General features: G+C 36.0%; 1 protein-coding gene across 1 annotated transcript in view; it reads right to left on the bottom strand.

Annotated features, from left to right (window-relative positions):
* LOC112966146 (5'-nucleotidase domain-containing protein 1-like) overlaps positions 1 to 23,101 on the bottom strand; it is a 96,527-nt gene that overhangs the window by 48,597 nt on the left and 24,829 nt on the right. The window contains exons 3-4 of the mRNA XM_026065944.1: positions 6,146 to 6,320; positions 1,216 to 1,313 (exon numbers count right to left, since the gene is read on the bottom strand). Of these exons, the coding sequence (XP_025921729.1) occupies positions 1,216 to 1,313; positions 6,146 to 6,320 (273 nt within the window). The remainder of the gene's footprint in view (positions 1 to 1,215; positions 1,314 to 6,145; positions 6,321 to 23,101) is intronic.

Here is a 23,101-nt window from a genome sequence, read left to right as displayed (position 1 = left end):
GTTGCTAGCTGCTTTACTGACAGAGACACAGCAGGATTTCCTTAGGAAAATTTCCTTAGGCTGATCAGATTGTTTAAAAATATCCAAAGTGAATTATGTTTTATTTTCAATTTCCATTATATATATATCTAACTAAAATGCTTACAGAACTGAGGTTGTATCACCTTCTATGTTTTTTCTTTTTTTTTTTCATTTTATATAATTTCCCTTCAAAGTTATTTTTCCTCAAATTGTCAACTTGGCAATTTCCTATTTAAACTAATCCTTTAAAAATTACATTTAAGACTCTTCATATTTATGTTTCCTATATAAATACTTAAATCATTAAAATACAATTTCAATATATATTTCCACTGCTCATTTTAGTTTCACTGTAAAAGTTTCACAGACACAATTTCTTTTGGGCTGGAACAGTTGACTTTCCTGCCATAAAATGCTAAAATACAGTTCAATATATTCTGACTCACACTATTTTGGATATAAGATTAATTTTCAGGATAGAACTTAATCTTAAGGATATTTAACAAAATATGGAAAAATTATCTGGCTCCATACGTATTTCTATTGTTATTTGTGGTTTAACAAATGCTGCTCTTGTAAATCTCTTTTGTTACTACCTTAATCACCTAATGGACAACATTGCCAAATGTTTCAGAATGTTTTAATTAAATTAAGTGAGTACAGGGGCACTTCCTTTTAGCCTACACTGTCATTATTTAGCCAAAGTACACACATTTAATATTGCCACATTTCCATCACAAATCATTTCCTCCAGCCTTGCAATTGTATTTGTATCATTCTTTGAATTTCCTTCAAAATTTTAAAATATTTCTGGTACATTTTTTCCCCAGAACTAAATTCAGCTTTCTGTGTATGACCTTGTCAGCACAATAAAGAAAAAGATTCTTACTTTTTCATTAATGATGCAATATCTGAGCCCCAAATAATACCATTTTTACTTATTGTCCCAGCTCTCCCTTTCATTATCCTCAATATTGCAATTCTTATTTTCTCAGGGTTCCTCAGTCTTAAGAAATTTCTTAGTAACATCTCTGGAAACTGAGTCCTGTATAGAATCCCTTATTTTTTTCCACTGCTAGATTATCAAAATATATTCACCTGGCTAGTCTGGTTCTTTCCCCTCTCACTTTTTTTTTTTTTTTTTTTTTTTGATAGAGGTGAGCCGATAAGAAGGGGATTTTGACTGCAACTTACCAAGAGTTCGGAAAGGTCTTTGGTTCGGAGTTTGGGAGAAGAAACCAGGTTTCAAAGCATTTGTGATCACAATGTCAAAAAACTCTTCAAAATCATGCCTAGGAAGCAAAGGAAATTAAATTAGCTAGGTAATTAATTAGCTACTCTGTCCCTAAATATTCCTTAAGACTTAAGATCACATAAATAACAAAGTGTCAAAACACTTTTTAATGGCATTTTTTGTCACTTTTTTTCCTGATATGTTTGTTCAGTGTCATTAGCGCCGTTCTTTTACTGAGGTTGTAATAAATGAAAAGACATTTGGATTGACAACCCACAATACTGTACCCTTGAGAATCACTCATTTTTTGTAAAAAGATGGTCTTTGGACCAGAGAGTTTTTTAATCTCAGGATAACATATAATGTGACATATTTTAACCTCAGGAGACATGAATATCTCTATGAATAGACAGATGGGAAAGTACCTGGAATGGAAAACATACCGATCAGTGAAAACACTGGTGTTGAGTGGTTTATTCTGAAGGCAAATTCTTCTCAAATTTCTGTGCTTAGGCTGATAAGAAAGGTCTAAATTAGGAGTTTTCCTTTATCGAGTAGGAATACAGGAAATCAAGTGATTTACTTACAAAGGTAAGTAAATTTTACTCACCCATTTGATTAAAGGGAGGTTAGACATAAAGCTCACAAACAGACACCTATGAGTAGGAGCCTTAATCTGCTAGCTGAATCCCACCATTAAATTCAGATTTTTCAAAGGTCATTAGGTTTATGAAAATACAGACAGATATCTGAATTGTGGAAATCCTATTAATTTAAATGAGATTAAACATTTAAGCAAGGCATATAAGTAGGACTCRTGTTATTTAAACTTAGGTATTTAAGAAATAGAAACATACATGTAAGTCAGTAAGTAAAGCCAGTGGGAAAAATAGGCAACCCTAGGGGACATACATGCCACCTGTCCTACCATGAGATGAATTATTTCTGGAAGGGCCAGTTATTCCTAGAAGACTCTAGAAAGAGTCTTCTTTACTTTAAGGAATCTATTTGACCTCATTTATTCCAACAGCCTACTGGGAACTATAGCAAGAAATAATTACAACAATGCCTACTTACAAATTTCAGAAGTTACTAAAATGTAAAATTAGACAAATATTGCTTAAAGAGTGATTATTGTTTATTTTTGGAAAATATAAACATTCCACATATGTGAAGTATTTTATTTTAGTAGAAATGTTTAATTGCTTGTGTGACTGTATTGCCTGCAACACTTGAAAAACAATGGACATACTAGCATGGAACAAAGAAGTCATGGACAGCAAGTCCACGATGGTTAGAGGCACTAAAATACTATCAATGGTTGAAAAAGTTTATTTGAAGAAAACTAGCTAAATGTGTCATTTTCAAATAATCTAAAATTTTCCATTAAACTGAGATATCTTAACAAGTTAACACTCTCCCTATGAGTTTTATCTTCTACCTTTTAATTTGTTCTCTCAATTACATTCCAGCCTTCAAAATAAATGGTTTTAAATTTCCTTTCTCTAATGAAATTTTAACATTGTCTATTTTTCCSCACTTGTCGCCATATGTAAACTTCTACCTTTTTAATATAACTAATAGCAAATATTACAATGGCATATTTTTAAAAAATTTCCTCTGTCTGGAAGATTCTGTTGGTTAGAAAGATGTTTGCTTCACTTAAAGGACAGAACAGTGGTAGAACTATTAATATAAAATGAAATAAACTTCAAGTGGGATCAAAAGAACTGTCTTATACAGGACATGTTTATTGAATGGCAATCAAATTACCCAAAGGGTTTGCATGAGCTTATGTTAAATACAGGGAAACTATCTTGAGATCAGAATCACTCACTGTGTAATAAAAGACCTTATTTTTCATATATTCTTTTGTTACCAAAGTCACATTTCACCCTAGAGTAAATATTTGCATAGAGCGTTCACCTCTCTAAGGTATTTTCTTACAAAATGCCCATTGATCCATCCTCAAGTTGAACAAACAGATGTGCTTCTTCTATGCTTGGATGACAGATATCAATAGAGGTAAGTTTTCATGTTAATATACTGTGCAAACAATGTTTCAACAGGTAAGTTAAACTTGAACTTTCAAAATAAAGCCAATACCTTAGTAGCACAACAAAGACTTGTGGAAACAATGATCAGTGCTTTGTGTACAAAAGTCAAAAAAAAAAAGGAATGCAGTCTTTCAGAAAGATTTGTTTAACGGGAACAAGAACTTTTTGTTGATTTGTTGTAGAAGAAACTGTGTTTTGTGTGAAAAGAGATGTCACCTATAGCCTTTTTTGAGTCAGGCTAAATTTCTTGTACAAGGCTACTCATTTTATGAGAACATATACTTGATGTTACATTACTGTGCAACATTATGCACAACAAAATCAGTTCCAGTTACTGCTCRTGCTTGGCATTGTGGCTTGTGGTTACAGTAAAGGGCCGAGACAGAGAGTAGGATATATCTCACATGACTTTAGTCATCCAAAAGCTGCATGCTGAATCACAGTTAGTGATCTACCRCACATATAGCCAATGGAGAAACACGTACACTCTTAGAGGGCAATTCATCCCTCTTATTTCAGACACTATTTTATGATTTAGAATGAATTTCCAAGTATGATGCCCAACTTTTCTTTCCATGGACCACTGAAGGAATCAAAATGATCATCTTAGACAAATTACTAGCTTTTAAATAGCTAACATTCATGAAAAAGTGAAATGACACTCAACTTTAGTGACTATATGATCATAAACTTGTCTTTAGGTGTGCTCCTGCCAAAACTCACCCATTCAATTAACTTGACACACATTCTCACTGTAGGTAAGCCTGAATAGTCATACCATGATAATGTTACCTGTGTGAATGAACTCATACCTGCTTTAATAGGTTTACAAGCCTTTACACACTGATCCCAGCAATGTGTGTGTTGTCTGGCTCAGAAATGGTTGTCATTTTAGTTCAAAACAAGATTTTCTCTGACACTTCTTCTCTCCTTATGAAAATGGCTTTCAATTAAAGACAACTTGGTTAGATGAAAGCAACTGGAATACTTTGCTCTTTAAAGAGAAAATGATGTGTTTAGGTATGCATTTCCCAATACTGATTTTATGTGGCCAGTAATTTCTGTATCCAAAGAGGAACTTTTTCAATAAAGTACAAGAAAGTTAACAGTTCCAAGACAATGATAAGAAGAGGATAAAATCTCACACACATCTCTGCTCTTCATCTTTATCCTTGGTTTTGTTGGATGTAACACCTGTAATACTATGTACAGTCATGAACTTCTAAATATACTGATTAATTGGAAAGAAGCTGGGAAAGAAATATAATAAAGGAGTACATAGGAGTCATTCATAAGGGCTGATATCAAGAATAAAATTCAGTTAGCCCAGACAAATTAAAGTTAAGGGAACGGATGATGGATGCCAACCTAGACTATGCTTCAGTAGTGCAAAAAACAGCAAGGGAATGTAGAGTCATGTTAAACTATGCAGGAGATACGGATCAAGCAAGAACAATAAAAAGTTTAGAATTATTTTTGTGAAGAAAACTACTTCAATAATGGCTAATGGACAGTGCAGTACTTGGTCTTCAAGATGTCTTGGAAGCCACACTACATGAGTCACTGAAAAATATTATTGAAATAAACACTGTAGAACATCCTACATTAATGAGGAAAGAGACAAAATGATCCATTCTCTTTTTGTGTTTTGAAAGGCAACCCTCTCTGCTACCTTTATTACTGGCTTCCAGCATGATCACTACAGATGCCTATAACTTTTCGAACTTTATCCACAAAAGAAATGCAAAATCATTCTACAAGAATTTTATAGTTTTATTCTCCATTTTCATTCATATACAGCTATACAGATCTCCAAACAAAAAATAAATAATTCACAGACATCATATCAGGATACTCATCAGGAGAATTGCCTTTTGCAAGGAGGTAGATTTCCACCTCAAATAGTGAGTATAAGGCAGTGAGAACTGGCACAGCTGATGCTCTCATTCCAGTTAGCCCAGAGAGTACAAAACGGAGGTGATACTGGCTGGATTGTTTTTGGAGGGTAGCTCCGTTTTTCACCTTATCTGTAGTTTTCTTATTGTGTTGCTGTATTCACTCTGTTGTTCCCTTGTAAATCCACAGACAAAGTTGGCTCATATTGCACTACTTTGTTCCTTTGATTCATTTAATGAATAAAGTCAGTCTCACCATGTCACCCACCTGGCTATTTGCATCACTGATTAATTCATCTCTAGTGGTGTCTGCTGCATTTCACTGAATTTGACTTGACCTGTCATGTTCTTAAAATTACAGCTGAAAAATAGCTGTTGTCATGAGCAGCTGCAAGTCTCAACCAATTACTACGTGCAATGAACTACTTGTTTTATCTTTTCTGCTGTGATCTGTAAATGCACATTTCTCATGCACAACCATCTCTTAGAAGCCGTGCATTAGGAAGAGGTATTTACGAGCTTTTCCATGCAGATTTACTGCAAGGAAATGAAATACTACTACTTACACTCATGACTCGAGAAGCACAGAAAGGAAGTGACTTGAATAGGACAGTGTAGCAAAGACTGATGATAAAGTTGGGATTCAGATGATGTTGCGGCTGTTGGCCTGAAAGATATTCCCTGTTATCTTTAACCCCATCATGATAAAACATAGGATATAACTGTGCTGTGTGTCAGTTGTAGTTCCCAGGCTCCCATTGGACTACTTGGTCTTGATACCCTGTTGCACTCCAACCAGAGACAGGCCCACCAGAAACCTCAGATCCAAATAAGTTATCACACGTAAGGAAGATGAAATCATCTTCCCTACAGTTCAGGCTTATCTCAAGTTGCTTAAGATGCTGGCAGATATAATTTGAAATGAACGTTGCACCTACCCAAGGATATGTTCACACAGGAGCCTGCAATAGTCACTGTGAGAACTGGTAATTAGCAGCAGAATCTTCCCAGCATTCTTCAGTTGTTTTAGCCACTTCTTTACAGACTSGGGACATCTTTGTAAATATTTGTCTGGGTCATTTTTCACTTCTGGGAAATATGTCCCACAGTTTTCTAAAAAATTAAAACATAATTATGTATTATCCAGTCCTACTCACAAACCACTTAATTCACACAAAAAATATTCTTTTATATGCAAATTTGAAAAAGACAAAGTTTAAAAATTTCAGTGGGTTGTAACTCTATATAAAGAAAAACATTCAAAGAAAAAAAGGATAAACTATAGCAGGAAAAAGTTTTTAAATATATTTCTCTTTTATTATGGAATTTTCACAGTTAATTTATTTGATGTTCTTTCACTCATAAAAGTGAATAATATATAAATTATAGGTTAGAGTCTTACACAGCAAATAATGACTTCCTGTTACCTTTGTGCAATTTTTGGATACTTAGTTTGTGATTTTAAAACAAGTTTAGTGTTCAGAAAATGTCAGAACCTGAAGTTCCCAGGAATGTCTATTCAGTTTCTTCTGACACTTTACGTCAGTGCTATCTGATCTATAATATTATTTTAAATATTTTTGCAATTTCCACAACTGGCATTTTATCTGTGAAAGGTTGATAAAACAGCAAGCAAAGTTTCAAAGGTATGCAGAATACTAGGAACAGATGCAAAGCAAAAGATTTCAAATTGCAACATCGATAATGCTTTTTTGTTGAATACAGCAGCGACAGAATTATGCAAATACAATGGGAATATAACTTCTTAAAAAGTGTATAATAACTCTTAATTGGCAGGAAAAGTCAGCAATTTGTTAATGTCACCAATAAGTAAAGATTTACCTTGGTATAACCCAAAGCTGCTTTACCAAGATGACAAACTAACATTAAACTTACCTTTTTAAAATCATTCCTATAACTTAAGAGTACATATTTCCTCTATGCTCAAACACTCTATAACCAAAAAAGTCAAGCTAGTTAAAGGTCTAAGAAGAAATATACTAACTGCAGAAACAGAACAGTCTTAATATGTTATAGTATAATGAACATCAACAGAAGATTACTTTTCTTCCAGCATTTGTTCTATATGCAACTGTCTGTGGTTAACTTTGCTGAACGATTTAATAAATCCCAGACATTACTTAGCCTTCTGGTATGTGAGTAATGCTATTCTCTAGTTTGAAAAAATAAGATTTTAAACCACTTGAACTACGTAATGAAAGAGAGAACATGTATGTTTGAACCAGTAGTATCAAAATAAGACAGAAAAAAGCCGGATGTTAAACATAACACTGTTTCATAACAGTTACACATTCAAACTTCTACAGATGGAAAGAAAAAAAAAAACCCAAAGAAGTTTCTAATTTTCTGTTATCACTGCAACTAGACAGGAGACAAAATAATCTGCACTGTGACATGATGGAGATTCCTGTCCAAAAGCTACAGAGTGGACCATTATACATGAGGAAAGCTTCTCAAACRAAATCTCTCAATTTATAGCTACGTAACAATTCCAGTTCTTCATACATAGTATCTAGGTCAGGAAGTGTTACAGCCTTTAGCAGGGGAATAAGAGCATGTTCCTACAGGCAGCGTCATGGGGTGCCACAACATTTGTCTTGAGAGCTAGCCAAGACCAATGATTTTTTTATTAAACAAAGCACATTTACCAAAGAATGTTTCCTGTAGTGTTTTTTTCCCCCTTTTCCTTTTGTGTGAATGTTGTTTGGGATGAGCAATATGATTTTTAGTAGCAGAAGTTGCAGTATTTTTTCCAGGATTATCATTGGTAATTATATTTCATATGCAATGCTATGGCAGTTTTTCTTCCTTCTTTCTTTCCTTGGTAAACACACATCATTGCATAAGAACAAATGGGGACACAAAGCATTGGTTTGGCACCAGTTTTCACAGGTTCAAACAATTACAAGTGAGATGGCAAGGTTCTTTGATATATACAGTAGTTTATTGCATTTTTTACCCTAAGGTTGAAAGACCTGTTTTATATGAGCTTTACTGTTGAACACTTTATGTTTTTCTTTCCTTGTTCCACCCATCCTCACTGGACCATTCTTTGATGTGTAACCTATTTAAGGACTATGAGCAAATGTAAACAACATGGTCTTCTTTCTTCATATTCTGTGAACTATCTGCTGTGTGACAAATCTATTATACTTAGTCTTTCAGTTTCATCTGAAGTAAAAAGGTCAACAACTCTGGATTCAGCATATGAACTGAAAAAGAGACTTGTTTTAGTTTTCTATCCAGACCCTTAAGCCCAATTGTTAATTGCAGAAAGGCAATGAATCAGTTCTTGACACTGGGATCTGAAGTTTGCCTCCAGGTTGTATGCCATATCAGTCATAGATACCTTGGAAGAACCCTCATTAAAGCATGCCGTTCCGTAATTAGGCCAGCACGACTCAGGAATGTAGAGTTTAACTTAATTCTTTAGATACTATTGCTTCTGGTGAAGAAAGTCTGGTCAAATATATTATATACACATACCTGTAAAGGAATTTAATCACTAAAGCTTGTAAGATTTTACTACAATCCAAATAAAATAAAAGCTGAAAATTTTGCTTGTTATGCCAGGCTAAGAACCGGTTTCAGGGACAGAAGAGCCAGAGGAACCTTGTATGCAAAAAGAGTTGTGAGAGTTTTAACATGTTATGGAGAAATATCATGTTAAGCTTTCACAATCAAACGGAATGATTTGAAAGTGAGAAATGAAAGCATTTGTTCCAAGGGTATATGTTACTGCCATGCTGTATTTTGTTTTTCTAAAGTAGGAAAACTGTAAAAATAATAAGAACACTTTTTTGAGCAAAGAGTCTGTGAACAATCAGAAAACAATGAATTTTACTGGATCAAATGAAGGAAAAGAGAATGTGAGTTAATGCTAATGAGAGTGATGATCTGCATATGTCATACTGCTCTGTTCTTGAAAAGCAGCTGAAGAAATTCTTCACATAAGCGACAATCTAGAGAAATAACCAATGTCTCTATCCTGCAATAATTTCYTGATAACTCTTATGGACCATCCAAGTTTCAAAATATTTCTAAAAATACTCTTAAAAATAAGCATGCACTAGAGAAGCTTTGGTGGTCCTCAAAATCAAAATGGGGGATTTATGGTGACCTCCAGTCTACAACTGACAGCTCACTACCTGCATATATCCTAAAAGAAAATCTCTCCATTTTTATCTCTGTGTTTTATGAACATCACTAAAAATACTGCCATATTGATATTGACATATATTGGTATTGACATGTATTAATGAATACTCACAAATCAATGAAAACAGAATAAAATAAAAAAAAAATGTCCCAATTTTCACCTCAAATGTGTCTATCACTTTCAGATAGCTGTATGCATGCCAAAACCTACACTAGCAACCTCTGGTTCTTCAATGGTGTGAACATTTTCTCAAAATGTTATGTACAAAAACATTTTATAACCAAAATGAAAACAAGAATATCTAAATAAACAACATAATAATCAACATTTTTATGACCTTTGATTGTAAGAGAAAGCTTAATTCAGTAATGATGAGCAGGAAAACAAAAGCTTAAACATTTTATGTACAACTCTGTGATCCATTAAATGTGTGTGTGGAGCAAATGTAGTTTTTCAATTTCCATTCCTGTTTCTAAACAACTTCCAGTTTATCTGAATTCTCTGAAGTATAGCATAGGCTAACAGATTGGCAATTAGCCTCTGTAGGGATTTGTAATCATCCTCCAGATACACTTTAAAAAAATACTAATTGCCTTTGCAGTCCATCATGTACCCTTCCAGAAAATATATTTATTTTTTAATCAGGAGATGGAAATATAAACAATTAAAATGAGTTGTCCAGAACTGCCACATGTTAAAACCCTGCCAGAAATTGCTTGGGAGCGTCTTGTGAGATCTACTTCATGCTGCATTTACAAAGCAATGTGAAGTCCTCTATGTTTACTATTAGAGTACTATTAAAAGTTTCTTTAGTGTCTAGTTTGTTTTTGTGTTTGTTTGTTTAATAGTCAATCCATCAAGATGTTATTTACATCTTCATGCTTTATATCTTAATTGCCTGTAATACAGCTGTGATAGTGTGATGGGGATTATATATATCTAGAAATAGGTAACCCCCAGACAATAATCAAGGAACAACTCAGAATGAATCCAGCTGTTTTGGGCAGAGGAAAGAGCAGAAGGAGAAGATCTGAGAAATCAAGGCTGAGATCTCATGCTGCAGATGGGTGACCAAGGGAAGTGTGGGACATACTTTTCATGGAAACTAGAGAATATATGCCATGGATATATCAATTACACAGGAAGAGAATTCCAATATGGAGATGCTCTTAAGTATGTTGAGCTATTTGCAGGTAGATAGCTGTCTAAATTATCTGTCTCTATAATGCATGTATGCTTTTACATCCAAGTCACCATGCATTTGAAAGGATGGTACTGCATAACTGGTAGTAATAAATATGCTCCCAAAGTCTGCTGATCAAATTTAGGAAGAGGCTGTACAATGGTTGCTGTGACTGGTAGGACTCTTCCAGCACAGACAATAATCCAGTCTTTAATCCAACCTCTCTTCTCTAATCCAGTCACAAAATTACTCTCTAGTAATCAAGTTTCCATTACTCTCTAGGAACTAAGTATACTTAAGTAACTATGCATAGTTTGGTGTTCCAGTATAACACTTCTATTCAGGGAAGAAAAATAACTGTTGATTCCTCTTGCGGTTGCTTTGGCAGGGTCAGCTTACACCCCACTAGCTCCAGTCTCCCTTGGACTCATTGTCTGTAAATCTGGACTGCAGGGACACTGCACTTTTCATCTCTTAGCTATTACTTGGATTTTAAAAAAGACAAATGTTCAAGAAGTATGTTTCTGGCAAGGTATGACCCCAGAGCTAGAATACAGAAACATACTGTATGTTTCAATATTGTCACTGATTCTTAAGGGGCAGCTACTTGGTTGGATTAAAGGAATTTATCAACTATTTGTATGATTTAGCTAAGCAGAGAGGTATGAGACTAAAAGAATCACTAGAAATCAGCCAAGAAAAATGAACTTTCAGCTGCCAATTTGTAGCTTGTATTTAGTGGCTTTAATAAATAACCATCTCTTACAATGAAAGTACTGTTTGGGAGTGTGATGTTTCTCTCTTTTAAACTCAAAGGCAATTTGATCACTTAGCCATCAAAATCCCTAGCCAGATTCTCCGTAATTCTGAAGTGACTGAGAAGATATACCTCTTTCCTAATATTTGTCTAAATGAAGGACTGTAGGTTCCAATTGTTTATTTGACAAAGAGAGTAAGAGCTGAAAGAAAGTCTTACTTTAAATGATGATGCTGATAGCTATATTCATTATATAATACTTTCAACTGTAGTTTCACAGCATTTCAGGTTTTTAGCATGAGCAGAAAGAAACTTGACATTGACCATTGTTTTTGGCTTCTTCTCTCATCTAACTAAGCATATCCAACAATTAACATAAGCATTYGACAAAAACACAAGAGAAATACCCTATTTCCAGAAGAATTTGCAAAAGAATTTACATTTTATTTAATGAAAGCAATTAGAGGAGAAAGGGATGATGGTTAAAATCACATTAGACAAATCCTCTTTCATTTCCTTTCATTTAAGCTAAAATGGGTATTCCAGGAGGAGCAGGAGAAGAGAAATGAGAGACAGAGGGAAGGAAATGATAGCATAAAGCAAGATCAGAAAGTAGAGTGAAGTGTGAAGCAGGGAAGACTACGCAAAATATGGCTACATTCTGGAGGCCTGAGTTCAGACAGATACCATGAACAGGGAACAACAGGAAGAGATAAATCCTGTCTTTCTTTCCTCCAGGAGATAAAGATGTTTAAAAACAGAACAAAAGGATGGGAGTGCAAGAAGATAAGAAGATATGAAGGTCATGAAGACATGAATGTCATAAGAGCAAAAAAGAGAAGTGACAGATAGAAAAATATTGTATATTTTAATGTTTCCTGCAATTGTCTCAATTCCTTAGCTTAGACTGCGCAGTTTCTTAACAGATCAATGGGTTAAGGATCCTGTCAAGAGTTCAGACAGGAAGAATACTGGCTATTTCCATCTCATAGTTAACTAGGAGCAGATATGAAAAGAGGTTACTGAGTCTGGAGACAATGGAGATGTTAGTATTAGGATACCAAATCTTTCTTTCTCATCTGAGAAAAAGAGAGAAGGAACTTTTCTAGGAGGACAGAAAGGGGAAAAAAAGGAGTATGGGTGTGTTGTAAAGTAAAGACCAGGAATTAAAAATTCCCTAGGTAAGTTGTTCCCCATCCTGAGACTGAGCATGGCAGTACGATGAACCTATGCTTGTTGAAGCAAAGGCTTAGCTTGTGTACCTGGCTATGCAGGTGGCTGCCTAGAAAAGACTTTCTCTTTCTCTTGCAGGTAAAACTAGAATAGAAAGAGGATAATAAAGTGAAAGGAAATGACAGAAGACAGACAGAAGAGAGGAGCCAGGAAACATGATGAAAAATAGACCWGTGTTAAGAAGAGTAAGATGTATTGTATTAATAAAATACATCTGTAGATAATGAACAACATGTATCAATATGTCAAATCAAACTGAACAAAACCCTTTTCTTCTGCTGTTCTCAGAAAACTAAGGATTTTTATGACCACAAAGTTAGTTCTTTGTGACACTTCAGTTTTGAACAAATCACATACTACCAATGGGAGTACAGGATCCTTTGATCCTCCAGTTGCCTCTTTTACCTCTCTATCTATTAAAGCGGATGTTTACAGCTTATGTAACATCAATCTTTCCAATATTTTTAGCAACATCCATCTCTGGTCAGGCACAAACACATCTTATTTTCTAAAATAGTAAACTGTTTTCCAGTGGTGACAACTTGGCATTCACCTTGATTAATTTCAAGGGTGCGATTATAAGGTAAGAATCCATGGTGGGCTAGGGAAAAATGACTACTTGGATTAATAGTGACTGCAGGGCTATCTAAATATTTAATAGACTAGAACAAAACACTTCAACAGCACATACGCAAAACATCATCTCTTAAACTATTTCATGGTTCACTTCCTCCTCTGCTCATTWTCTACTTGTGACCTACTAAAAACTTACTGCAAGAATTAAAATGCTTTCATAGCTAAAGATAGGTCTCAAACTATAAGGCACCTAAAGCAGTTCCTAGGTTATCTGGAATCTGAACAACCAGAAATTCTTCTAAGGAAGCCAATAGCAGCTGTTTTTACTTCTTGCCTGATAATTAGGCAGGAATCACAATGTTCCCTCCTGCCCTCACATTTCTAAGGTAAGATTCCAGTGGCAAAGATTGTCAAAAACAGCATATAATCTTTGGCTACATTTAAGTGGAAGTCACGGTTTCCAGGTGGTGTCAGATTAGATGCTATTGTTGCTCCGTCATCTTTTAGCTGAAAACTCCCCTGTTATCTGCAGTTCACAGCAGACCAAAGAGCACCTATGACAGACCGCACACAGTCTCAAGGCTGCAGGTTTCAGGGCTGGCCATAACCAGTCAGCTTCAAGACTGATTTTATTTTTTTTTCTTTAAAACGTAAATTGTTAGCCACTTTTCCCCACAATCTACCCTCCCCGGCACTCTTTTCCTATCTCAAAGAAGATCCCAACCCCATTTCTCCGGCCCCTTATCTTCATACTCTTGCTTCCTAACCCTGTCTCCTCACCTCCCAAGTAATCTTCAGCACCCAGCTGAGCACCATGATCTGGGCCATGATAGAAGAAAGGGCTGCTCTGAGCTAACTGCAGTGGGCAGGCCCAGTTGCCACTGTAGTTGCCTCAGAGAGCCAGAACACAGTGACCTGACTGAAGAACTGTCAAGGCTCCTAGCAGTGCAGTGACACAATCAGATGTTTGGGTTTTTTTTGCATCTAGAGTTATTCTTACTTCTGGTTGAGGTCTACAGAAACTGTAAGAGAAAGCCAGGCTATTTTCCTATGTTGGCAGGTTGTATTAGAGTACCTTGTTGTTAGTGTACATATATGTATACATACATGTTATAAAGAAAATATGTACTTTTTCTTAAAAGAAGGAATAATCTTTTTCTGTCTCCCAAGGACCTTCACACTAACAATAACAAGTGGTTACAGCCTCTGGGTCTACAAATGCAAGCCGTCCAGAGGTTCACAGATGATGGACCGACTGCTGTATGTAAACTCAAGTTTTGCATGTTACCTAAAATACTTGAATATATGCCATATTCCAACTTCAGCAACAACATGATGGGCAGCAGGAAACTGCAATCAACAAGCACCACAAGAACGTCACAGAGAGAAGAAATAAGAAGACAAAAAAGAGGCATTTGTAACCTTATGAGAAAACTAAATATGAGACAACACAGAAGAGTCTGACAATAGGGGAGATTAGCAACACACTGTTCACCTTTCATTTCTGTGATTAACCTGTAAATTAGAAAATTCAAGTTATGAGTCTTACATGCTTTCTGTGATCTCATGATTTGTCTAACTTACAAGTATAGTTTAATAATATTAACTTCTACATGGCGATGTACCCTCTTTTTCTGTTAAGCATATCATTATATTTTGTTAAATATAATGAAAGCCTAACTCTTCTTGCCTGGGTTCTCACACTAGATATCCTGTCAATATAGCTCTCCTCTCAAATTACACACACAAATTTTGTGGGTCTGACTCATAGTGCTTCATAAAACCAGTTCCTGGATGAGACTCTGAATGTATATTTCCGGTCTTCGTAAATTAACATGAACCAAGACAGGCTACTAGGATGAAAGCTGCTGAGCCTAAATTATGAGAAGAGAGTCAGGTTATATTTAGACACCACTGGGAGAGGAGATATAAAGACAATCATCATCTATCTCCAACAAGCCAGCATAACTGTAGGAAACAAAAACTACATATATGCAGATTTGATTGCCATATAAATAGTTCAGCCATATGTTACTGGAAAGAGGGAGACCAACTTCCCTCACTGGAAACTCATCCTTGCACATTTCTTTTTTTCTATGTACAATGTGCAGTTAGTGCCATCTAGTGAGCAGAGGACAACATTCACCATAAAACCCCAAAGAAGGGTAGCCCTAGCCAAATTTTTCACATGTTATCCACACAGCCCTTAAGACCACAAAAGACAGCTATGAAAAGAAGGACTTCTGTCAGGGGGATAGCGTTTCCTAGGTAGGGACCTACACATTCACTGTGAAACAATGCAGGATCCCTATTATCAAGAATGATCAAAACACGGATGTTGGCAGAACAAATTCCTGCTGTTTTCTGGGCTGTTCACTTTTTTGTGTGGCTTGCTACAACAGCTGTATTTATCAGCATCTGCGAGGCTGAGAAGTTCTTGTGAAATCTGCTGGAATTCTTAAATAAAACTTTTAAGACAGAACAGAACCAAAACTACCAGTTCCACAGAAATTACTCCAAACAGCATCTGTTAAGTTGTGCTAATTCGCACAATAAGCACAACTGTTGAACCAAACTAAATAAGCCCTTCGTTTTAGGAATTTATGTCCTTAATTCTTCCATCCTACTCAGGTGGGAGKTTCTGACCCATTCTCGCTCACAGGTCAAGAAAGGCACAGATTAACTGGAGGGAGCTGGTAGAACAGGAATGATCAGAAGTCTGGATATGCAGTGGAAAAGACTCAATGATCTGACAGCTTAAAGATAAAACTGAGAAAGAAATAATAATAGTCCTCAAGAATGTAAAAAGTTTCTGCCTTTGGGGGGGGGGGGAGGAGGAATAATCTGTCCTCCAAGCCCAAGGCTAAAAGGGCAAGAAGCTGTGAGCTTATGTTTCTGCAAGCAAGACATGCTTGCAGATGAGACATGACAAGTTTCTAATCATAAGGGTATTGACGCACTGGAAAAGCTGCCTAGGAGCCTGTATGATTTCCAGAAATGAAGGTCTTTAAAAAGAGGTTGGACAATTATCTGTTAGGAATGGCACATGTAACCCATCTCTTTGGTACTGGTGGCATTAATGCAAGATATCACCTATGGTTCCTTAAAATACTATGATTATGTATTATAGATGACTGTGCACTCCCATCTCCACCCATTGCTTTAATGATGATCCCAGAGTTCATTTAACCACCTTAGTTATGGATCACAATGCCTATGATAACTGCCAGAAACAAAATATTCTTCCAGGCAGGTAAGAGAAATGAAACCAGCAAGGAGCAGCAATGACTTCTTGCTATTAATAACATGGTTTTCTAAAAATTGAACAATACATAAACTGGGGTTAACCTTGGCAACTTTATCAAAACAAGTGAGAGAGACAGACACAAACTGTTGACTTCATGCTACCTTTTATTACAGATTATCCCCTCTTGTGCTAGCTAACCTGCCAGAAGAGGGCTGCGAGAGGAATACTCAGTTTCAAATGTCATTCTTATGAGCATAAACAACTGCTTATTATTCTTATTATAGTGCTACCAGGTTGAGAACAAAGAAAAAAAGCTGGCTTTCTAGAAATTTGACAAGATGGATGTCTCCATTAAAAAATGATAAAAAAATGCAAAACTAAAGTAATTTACTTTGTACAAAGACTATGAATTGAATTTACCACTTTTATAAGGAGAATGTAAAAGAAGAAATTACCTCAAATTATATCTAAAACACTGTTGGGAAGGTCCTGAATGGTCAGTCTGTCCATCAAAAATGTGTAGCTTAGAGGTCAGGGAAGTCTGTATTTAAAAGTTATGAAGAAAAACCTTCCAAAGGCTTGATCTGTGATTCAGCATTCTTTCCTCTCATGTTTTGAATCTTCGTCTGTTTTAACATTATCCAAACAAGGACAAATAGTTGAAAAGTAAACTTGTAAATATAATTTAAAGTAAAATAGATCCCAAGTGAACAGTGGCTAGCCCAAATTAATTCCAGGAGTAAGCATGAGGAAGTAACAGGGTTTCCGTAAGCATGATAGTGTGAGAAACAATTTTTTTAGCTCCTGAATTTCATTAGGATTCCAGATTTTTCCCTGTTTTGTATCAGTGTGAAGGAGAAGCCCTTAAAAAAAAAAAAGAAAGAAAAAGAAAAGAAATAATAACACACGCATGCACATAGCCTGGTAGCAATGGTGCTCGCTCACTTTTTTTGAAGACACACTTGAAGACACATGTGTGCTCTGGCTGAAAAAGAGACCTCTTGTGGCAAGTGGAAGGTAACATGCTCTGGATAGACCATACATATTTTGACAGATCATTTTGCCATTTTAGGTTTTCTGTAGGCCCTAACAAGGGAGAACTGTTTGCTGGGTTTCTGTGGCCATTTTCGTATGGATGTCTGCAGCTACTGGCAGGAAACTCTGTAAATTTAAAATAATTTATATATTTGAAAATAAATATGTAAGTTACTACAGAATATCTCTTACAGCATAGCTGAAAGGCTGCTACTGTTTTTTCTGTTGATGTAAATTTTACAGGGCTAAATCTATCACATCTCTTAAAGTCATATAATGCCTTTTCATCTGGTATATTATCAGAAAAAAATGTTTCTTTATTCCTCTGTAACTAAATTTGATTGTGGCTCATCAGCTACAATACTGTGTAATACATCCATTTTACTGTCAAAAATGATTCTCTCTCTCTTTGCTAGTTGACAGTCAAAAACTGCTTACATCTGAAAAAAAACATTTACAAAGGATGTGTCTTTATATATATATGTGTGTGTGTGTGTGTGTGTGTATTTAAGATATCTATATAAATCATAGAGCTAAAAAATACTAAGAAATACACAGTGTCCCCTGATTGACAATCAAGAGTTGGTCGGTGTCAGGAGTCCCTTCTCTACATGTAACCGTGACGTAAAGCTTAGGACTCAATTCTGCCTTGCCTTGCACTGATGAGAAAACGCCTTTTTCTTGCTGGCATCCTCGGGCAGCAGCCAGAAATGATGCTGACACTACGGCTTCCCAAACTGCAGGGATGATAGGAGAGGCCAGAGGATGTGGCTGAGCCGCTACCCCCGGTGCGGCTGCTGGCTGTCCCGGCAGCAGGCAGCTGAAAACCACCACCAACAGCCCTGCTCCATTGCTTCTCTTTCCCTCCCATTGCCCCCTCACTAAAACACTTCTTCGAGGGGAAAAAAACAGAAGAAAAGACCCTGGCTACCACTTTAATGCTCACTAGGCTGCAAGTGAGAAAGTACTGCCATTCAAATCCTATTTACATGGAGCTTAGCCAAGCAGGATGGAATATCTGTGGAAGTGAAAGACTATGGGAACAATTTGTATTTATCAGCACAACCATTACAAATGTTTGTAGAGGCAGCTTCCACAGAGCAACAAAACTCTTCCTTGAATATTTATGAAGAAACCAGATGCCACACAAACAGCTCTCTTGTTTTCCAGATTGCAGGTTTTGCTGGCTGGTTTATTAAGTTCCAAGAAAACAGACATCTAAGGAGTCCTATTACAGCCTTGGGCTTTAAATTACCATTCATGCTGATGGCAATGACATATGCACCACACAGTTTGCATGCGGCTCTATACATTCCGCAGTAATTAGACCTAAAATTTCAATCCTTGTTCCTTTATTTTTTGGACTGACATCTGAACATTAATGTTAGATTCCTATGTTAATATTATGTGGTTTGGGTTGTCTGTTATTACCTCCTTTCTATTATAATATATGAACTGAGTACGGAAAATGTATCTATAATAACTGCTGGTCTTCAACTATTTATAGTGATACAAAACACAAAATAGAGGGCTCTATTTTTATCGTTATAACACATCAGGACAAATCTTAAATTATATCAGCAATAGTAGCTAGGTTACAATTGCTTTTTTTAAAGGAATTTTCCTGCTGTATAAGTACTGAAGATAGATAAACAAAAAGTAATAGAAGTAGAAATAAAGATTTCCTTTTCCTTTTTAAATGGAATTGGCCAGGCATCACACACCAGTTGAGTACTAAAGACATACCTCTGTCTAATAATACTATACCAGCTATCTTTACATGTGGGTATTTCAAGAGCTTGCCCATATCTGTATTAATTGGTAAAGGCTGGTATAAAACAAAACAACTGTGTGCACATATTACATATGTGAGTGTAAGATGTATCCGTACAGAGAGAAAAGTACACTTTTAAGGAAAACGCCATTATATTCTATCATTATAATTACAAGTTTATGTACTAGTGGATAGAATACTCAGTAACTGTACTTACAGAAATAGGAAATTTTCAGATTTTCATATAAATAAAGACTTTAAGATCTTTAGAGAAAGGACTGTCATTTCTAATGTGTTTATAGACATACATGTAAAATTTCTAACAAAGTATTGTTACCCCTAATGGAGAAAGGAATTCAGACAACAGTAACATCAAAGGCATACCTGGACACAAAAATATCTTCAGTTGTAAATAGAGATATTTTTCATAAATGAGTTTAACTGCAGAAAATTCTAAGCCTCTATAGGCAATAAAGAGTTAATGTAATGAAAGGTTTTGAAGCGTATTTGTGTAAGAACATATGAAATCCCTTCAAGAACATCCTGCCCTGAGATGGACAGCTTAGTACAGACAGAGTCAGACCAGTAGACAAGACAAGCATTTTGGAATGTCATAAATGTTTTAGAAAATCATAAATAAAAAATTATGTGGTGCTTCAGTAGTATAAGTTACTCAATTGCCGAAGCTGCATGCATAAGTTGTGATCAAATTGTTTGGTTGATAAGATGCAATCTGTGATGTTACTGCTTATAGAAATGTATCTTGGAGAAATGTGGGCACACACTTGCACATTCTCTTGTAATGAAAAAATATAAAAACGATGTGTAAATTGTCTTTGGATTTCTATTTTTACCTTTATACTCTTTCCATGGTTAGATGGCGGAAGTTGCTATGATAGTAAAAGCTGATGCTGATTTACCTTTACATGATTATTCAAATTATGTTGCTGTAGGAGCTGGAAACACTTCTTTGAAAATATCAGTCTTCCAGTTCAGAAGGTAAAGCAGCAGACTTTAATCTCCCCGGCACTACTGCAGTGTGCTGGAAGATGTGCTGAATTTAGTTCTAGCGAGGAGCATGTGAATGTAACCCTATGCCGGCTCAAGGACCACAATCTAACTGAACGCCCGGGGAGTCCAACAAGGAAGTGGATGCTCCTGAGTGCTCAGACTTGTGTTACCAATTGCTTCAACAATAAAGAGGGATTGACTCTTGGGACTGGCCCAAGAAGCCTGAAGGAAGGCTGGGTATATTCAAAAGGCGTTATGAAGTTAGTGTCGAAGAAGAAAAGTAAGACAGTACAAGGAAAACTTTCTTATTCAAAAATCTTTGCCAGGGAACCAGCATCTTGCACAGGAAAACCACACTCTCTCTTTTGTTAAAGCATAGTAGAATGCTAATGTAAGAAAAAATTGCTTTACAAGAATGAAGAAATTCTATTTAACTATATGCCACAGCTGCTTCATAAATCTTTTTAGCTAAAGAAGGAAAATGTGAAATATTAAAGCCAACTGATTAGTAAGTGAAGAAAAAGTGTCCTGTCTTAAAGTCAGTTTTCTCTACAGGTCCTAGTGTGCCTCATACAAATGAAAGTGTGCAACTACAAACAGATGCTGAAAGAAAATCATTACTACAAACTACTACTCATGAAAACTGAAACAGAAGCCTTCAGCAGCAAGCAAGAGAATAGCAGGGGCATATGATAAGGAGCAGATTTTAATACTGATACAGTCTGAAAGAAAAGAGCTGGCAAATGGGACCTCAAAAGAGAAGCTATTCCCATTCTTCTAAGTTTTGTATGAAATGGAAAAACCCAGAAGTAGCATTTAATCCTAAAACCAGAGATAGTAATTCTGATGCCCTCGACAAAATAAGCAAACCGGTGCAAAAAATAGTTTGCAAGGGATAAACAACACACATATTTCAACTAAATGGAAGACTATACTGCAAGTCTGTGGACCAAACTCCCCAAATGAAGCAGCAATAAATCTCTGCCTGGTGAACAGCACCTTCTACAGGGAAATGTAGCCTCACTAGTTTGATTACACAGCGTTTTTAAATTTTTTTTAAAGACTGTGCTGTTACTCTTGTCATGGGCTTAATACATTAGTAAGACTAGCCAGAAGGGGAATCTCCCCCAGAATGTTTTATGCAAGTAGCATGAGGGCCATAGTCCAGGACAACCTATATTAAACGCTGCCAGCTGGCCACTTTGACACCTGCAATCAATCAAGTGTGTTGCAGAAAAACTTATGCCACTGACTGCAAGAGCCTATTCAGAAATCATAGACAGAATTGCAAAGCAAGGCTGGGCCCAGCTGGTGTGAAAACAGCTAGTAAAAGACAGTGCAGCCTGGAAACCCTGTGATGCCACAGATTCAACCACTAGAAACTCTCCATCCTCCTTTGCCCCAAACTTATTTCAAAATCTGAGGAAATTCTGGCCTGAATGTAACTAATGTGATTTGCTCTGGAAACTCATAATTTTTGGCCTACTGTTTATGTCAGCATCCTGGGATAAGCCATGGAATACATCCATCATTTTTTATTCCCTTCACTCATTGCATATAAAAAATTACGTCTCTCATAAACCAAAGATACAGGTGCTTTTGCCAGTAGTATATCTTCTGTAGTAACATAATTTAATATAAAGCGTTTCTCTTGGTACTTTCTTGAACATAGCTGACTCAGTACTACTAGAAGATATTTTATAGATTAATGGAAGCAAGCCCTCTTAAGGATTTGTTCATATCCCCTTGACAAAATTTCTGCTGACTCCAATTGCTGATTCCAATTGGAATACCTTTTTCAAGAAATTTATCCTCCTAGACATTGTGAGAGAGTGAGAGTGAGTATCAGTTACTGAAATGTTATACTGTCAAAAGAGACAAGCTAATTTTCCTTCTACTCCTGCCCCCTCCTTTTAATTTCTAAGGGTGTGTTTAGATGATTGCAAGTGATCAGATAAGCATATCTAAGAAGTACCATCTGTCAGCTAAGGCATTGTAACTGCACACCTGCCTTCTCTTCTCCCTTTTTTAGGCTAACATTTTATTTCACTGTGGAGACAGGTTAAACATGCACACATAATCAATCACTCCATCTCACCTGACAGGCAGTGACTTTTTAAGATATTCTAACCCAGCCTTTTGCAAGCACAAGAGCATGACCCCTGTAAAATGCTAATCTAGCAACACCTTTTGCAGTGCTCATTTGGGAAGTTTAAACACTTTGTTTCCAGCTTCTTTAAATCTCCTTTACTTAAGCCAATCAAAATGGATATGGAGATGATTGCAGGAGTCCAAGGCTGGGAAAAGTACTCTGGCTTATTAAGCGCAGAGAACTAAAACAAACAGGTTACAGTATTTCCCTACAGTGCAATAAGAAAGTTGTCTGAGTGACTTACAATGCGAGACATTCCAGAAGCATTTCAATTGGTATATGCAAAGTTTGTCTACACAACACGTGTCTTATATGTTACCCAGTCCACGTTATTAGAGTTGTGAGCACTTGTCTAAGTTGTAACATAGCTGAATTCCATCATTCCAACCTCAAAACTGCAAAATTGGCTTATTAAAAGTTTTCTACCATGTTAAGGTAGAGGTTTTTTTTTTTCAAAACAGTGCTGTAATATGAAATATCAAGTTCTTAGGGAGTCGGTGAGATGCGAAGAAGCATAACACGTCTTAGACCAGTAAGGTGAAAAAGGAGTGTATTTTTACAGAAATTGTTTGTAATCTGACAATCATGTTATATTATATTTTAATAATCATACAAAGCCAAAGAGAAATTTCAACTTGGTTGCTCAACAATAATGCTTTTAATAAGGACATCTTTCTTGATCTCCAGAGAACAAGTATATAAAATCTACTAAAACCACTACTGGAGACATATTTCAGATAATTCTG

This window comes from Apteryx rowi, unplaced genomic scaffold, assembly GCF_003343035.1.
Source record: "Apteryx rowi isolate R43461 unplaced genomic scaffold, aptRow1 scaffold_235, whole genome shotgun sequence".
Classification (NCBI taxonomy): Eukaryota; Metazoa; Chordata; class Aves; order Apterygiformes; family Apterygidae; genus Apteryx; species Apteryx rowi.
The sequence above is the reverse complement of the archived record's forward strand: the minus strand, read 5'-3'. Positions and strand labels throughout refer to the sequence as shown.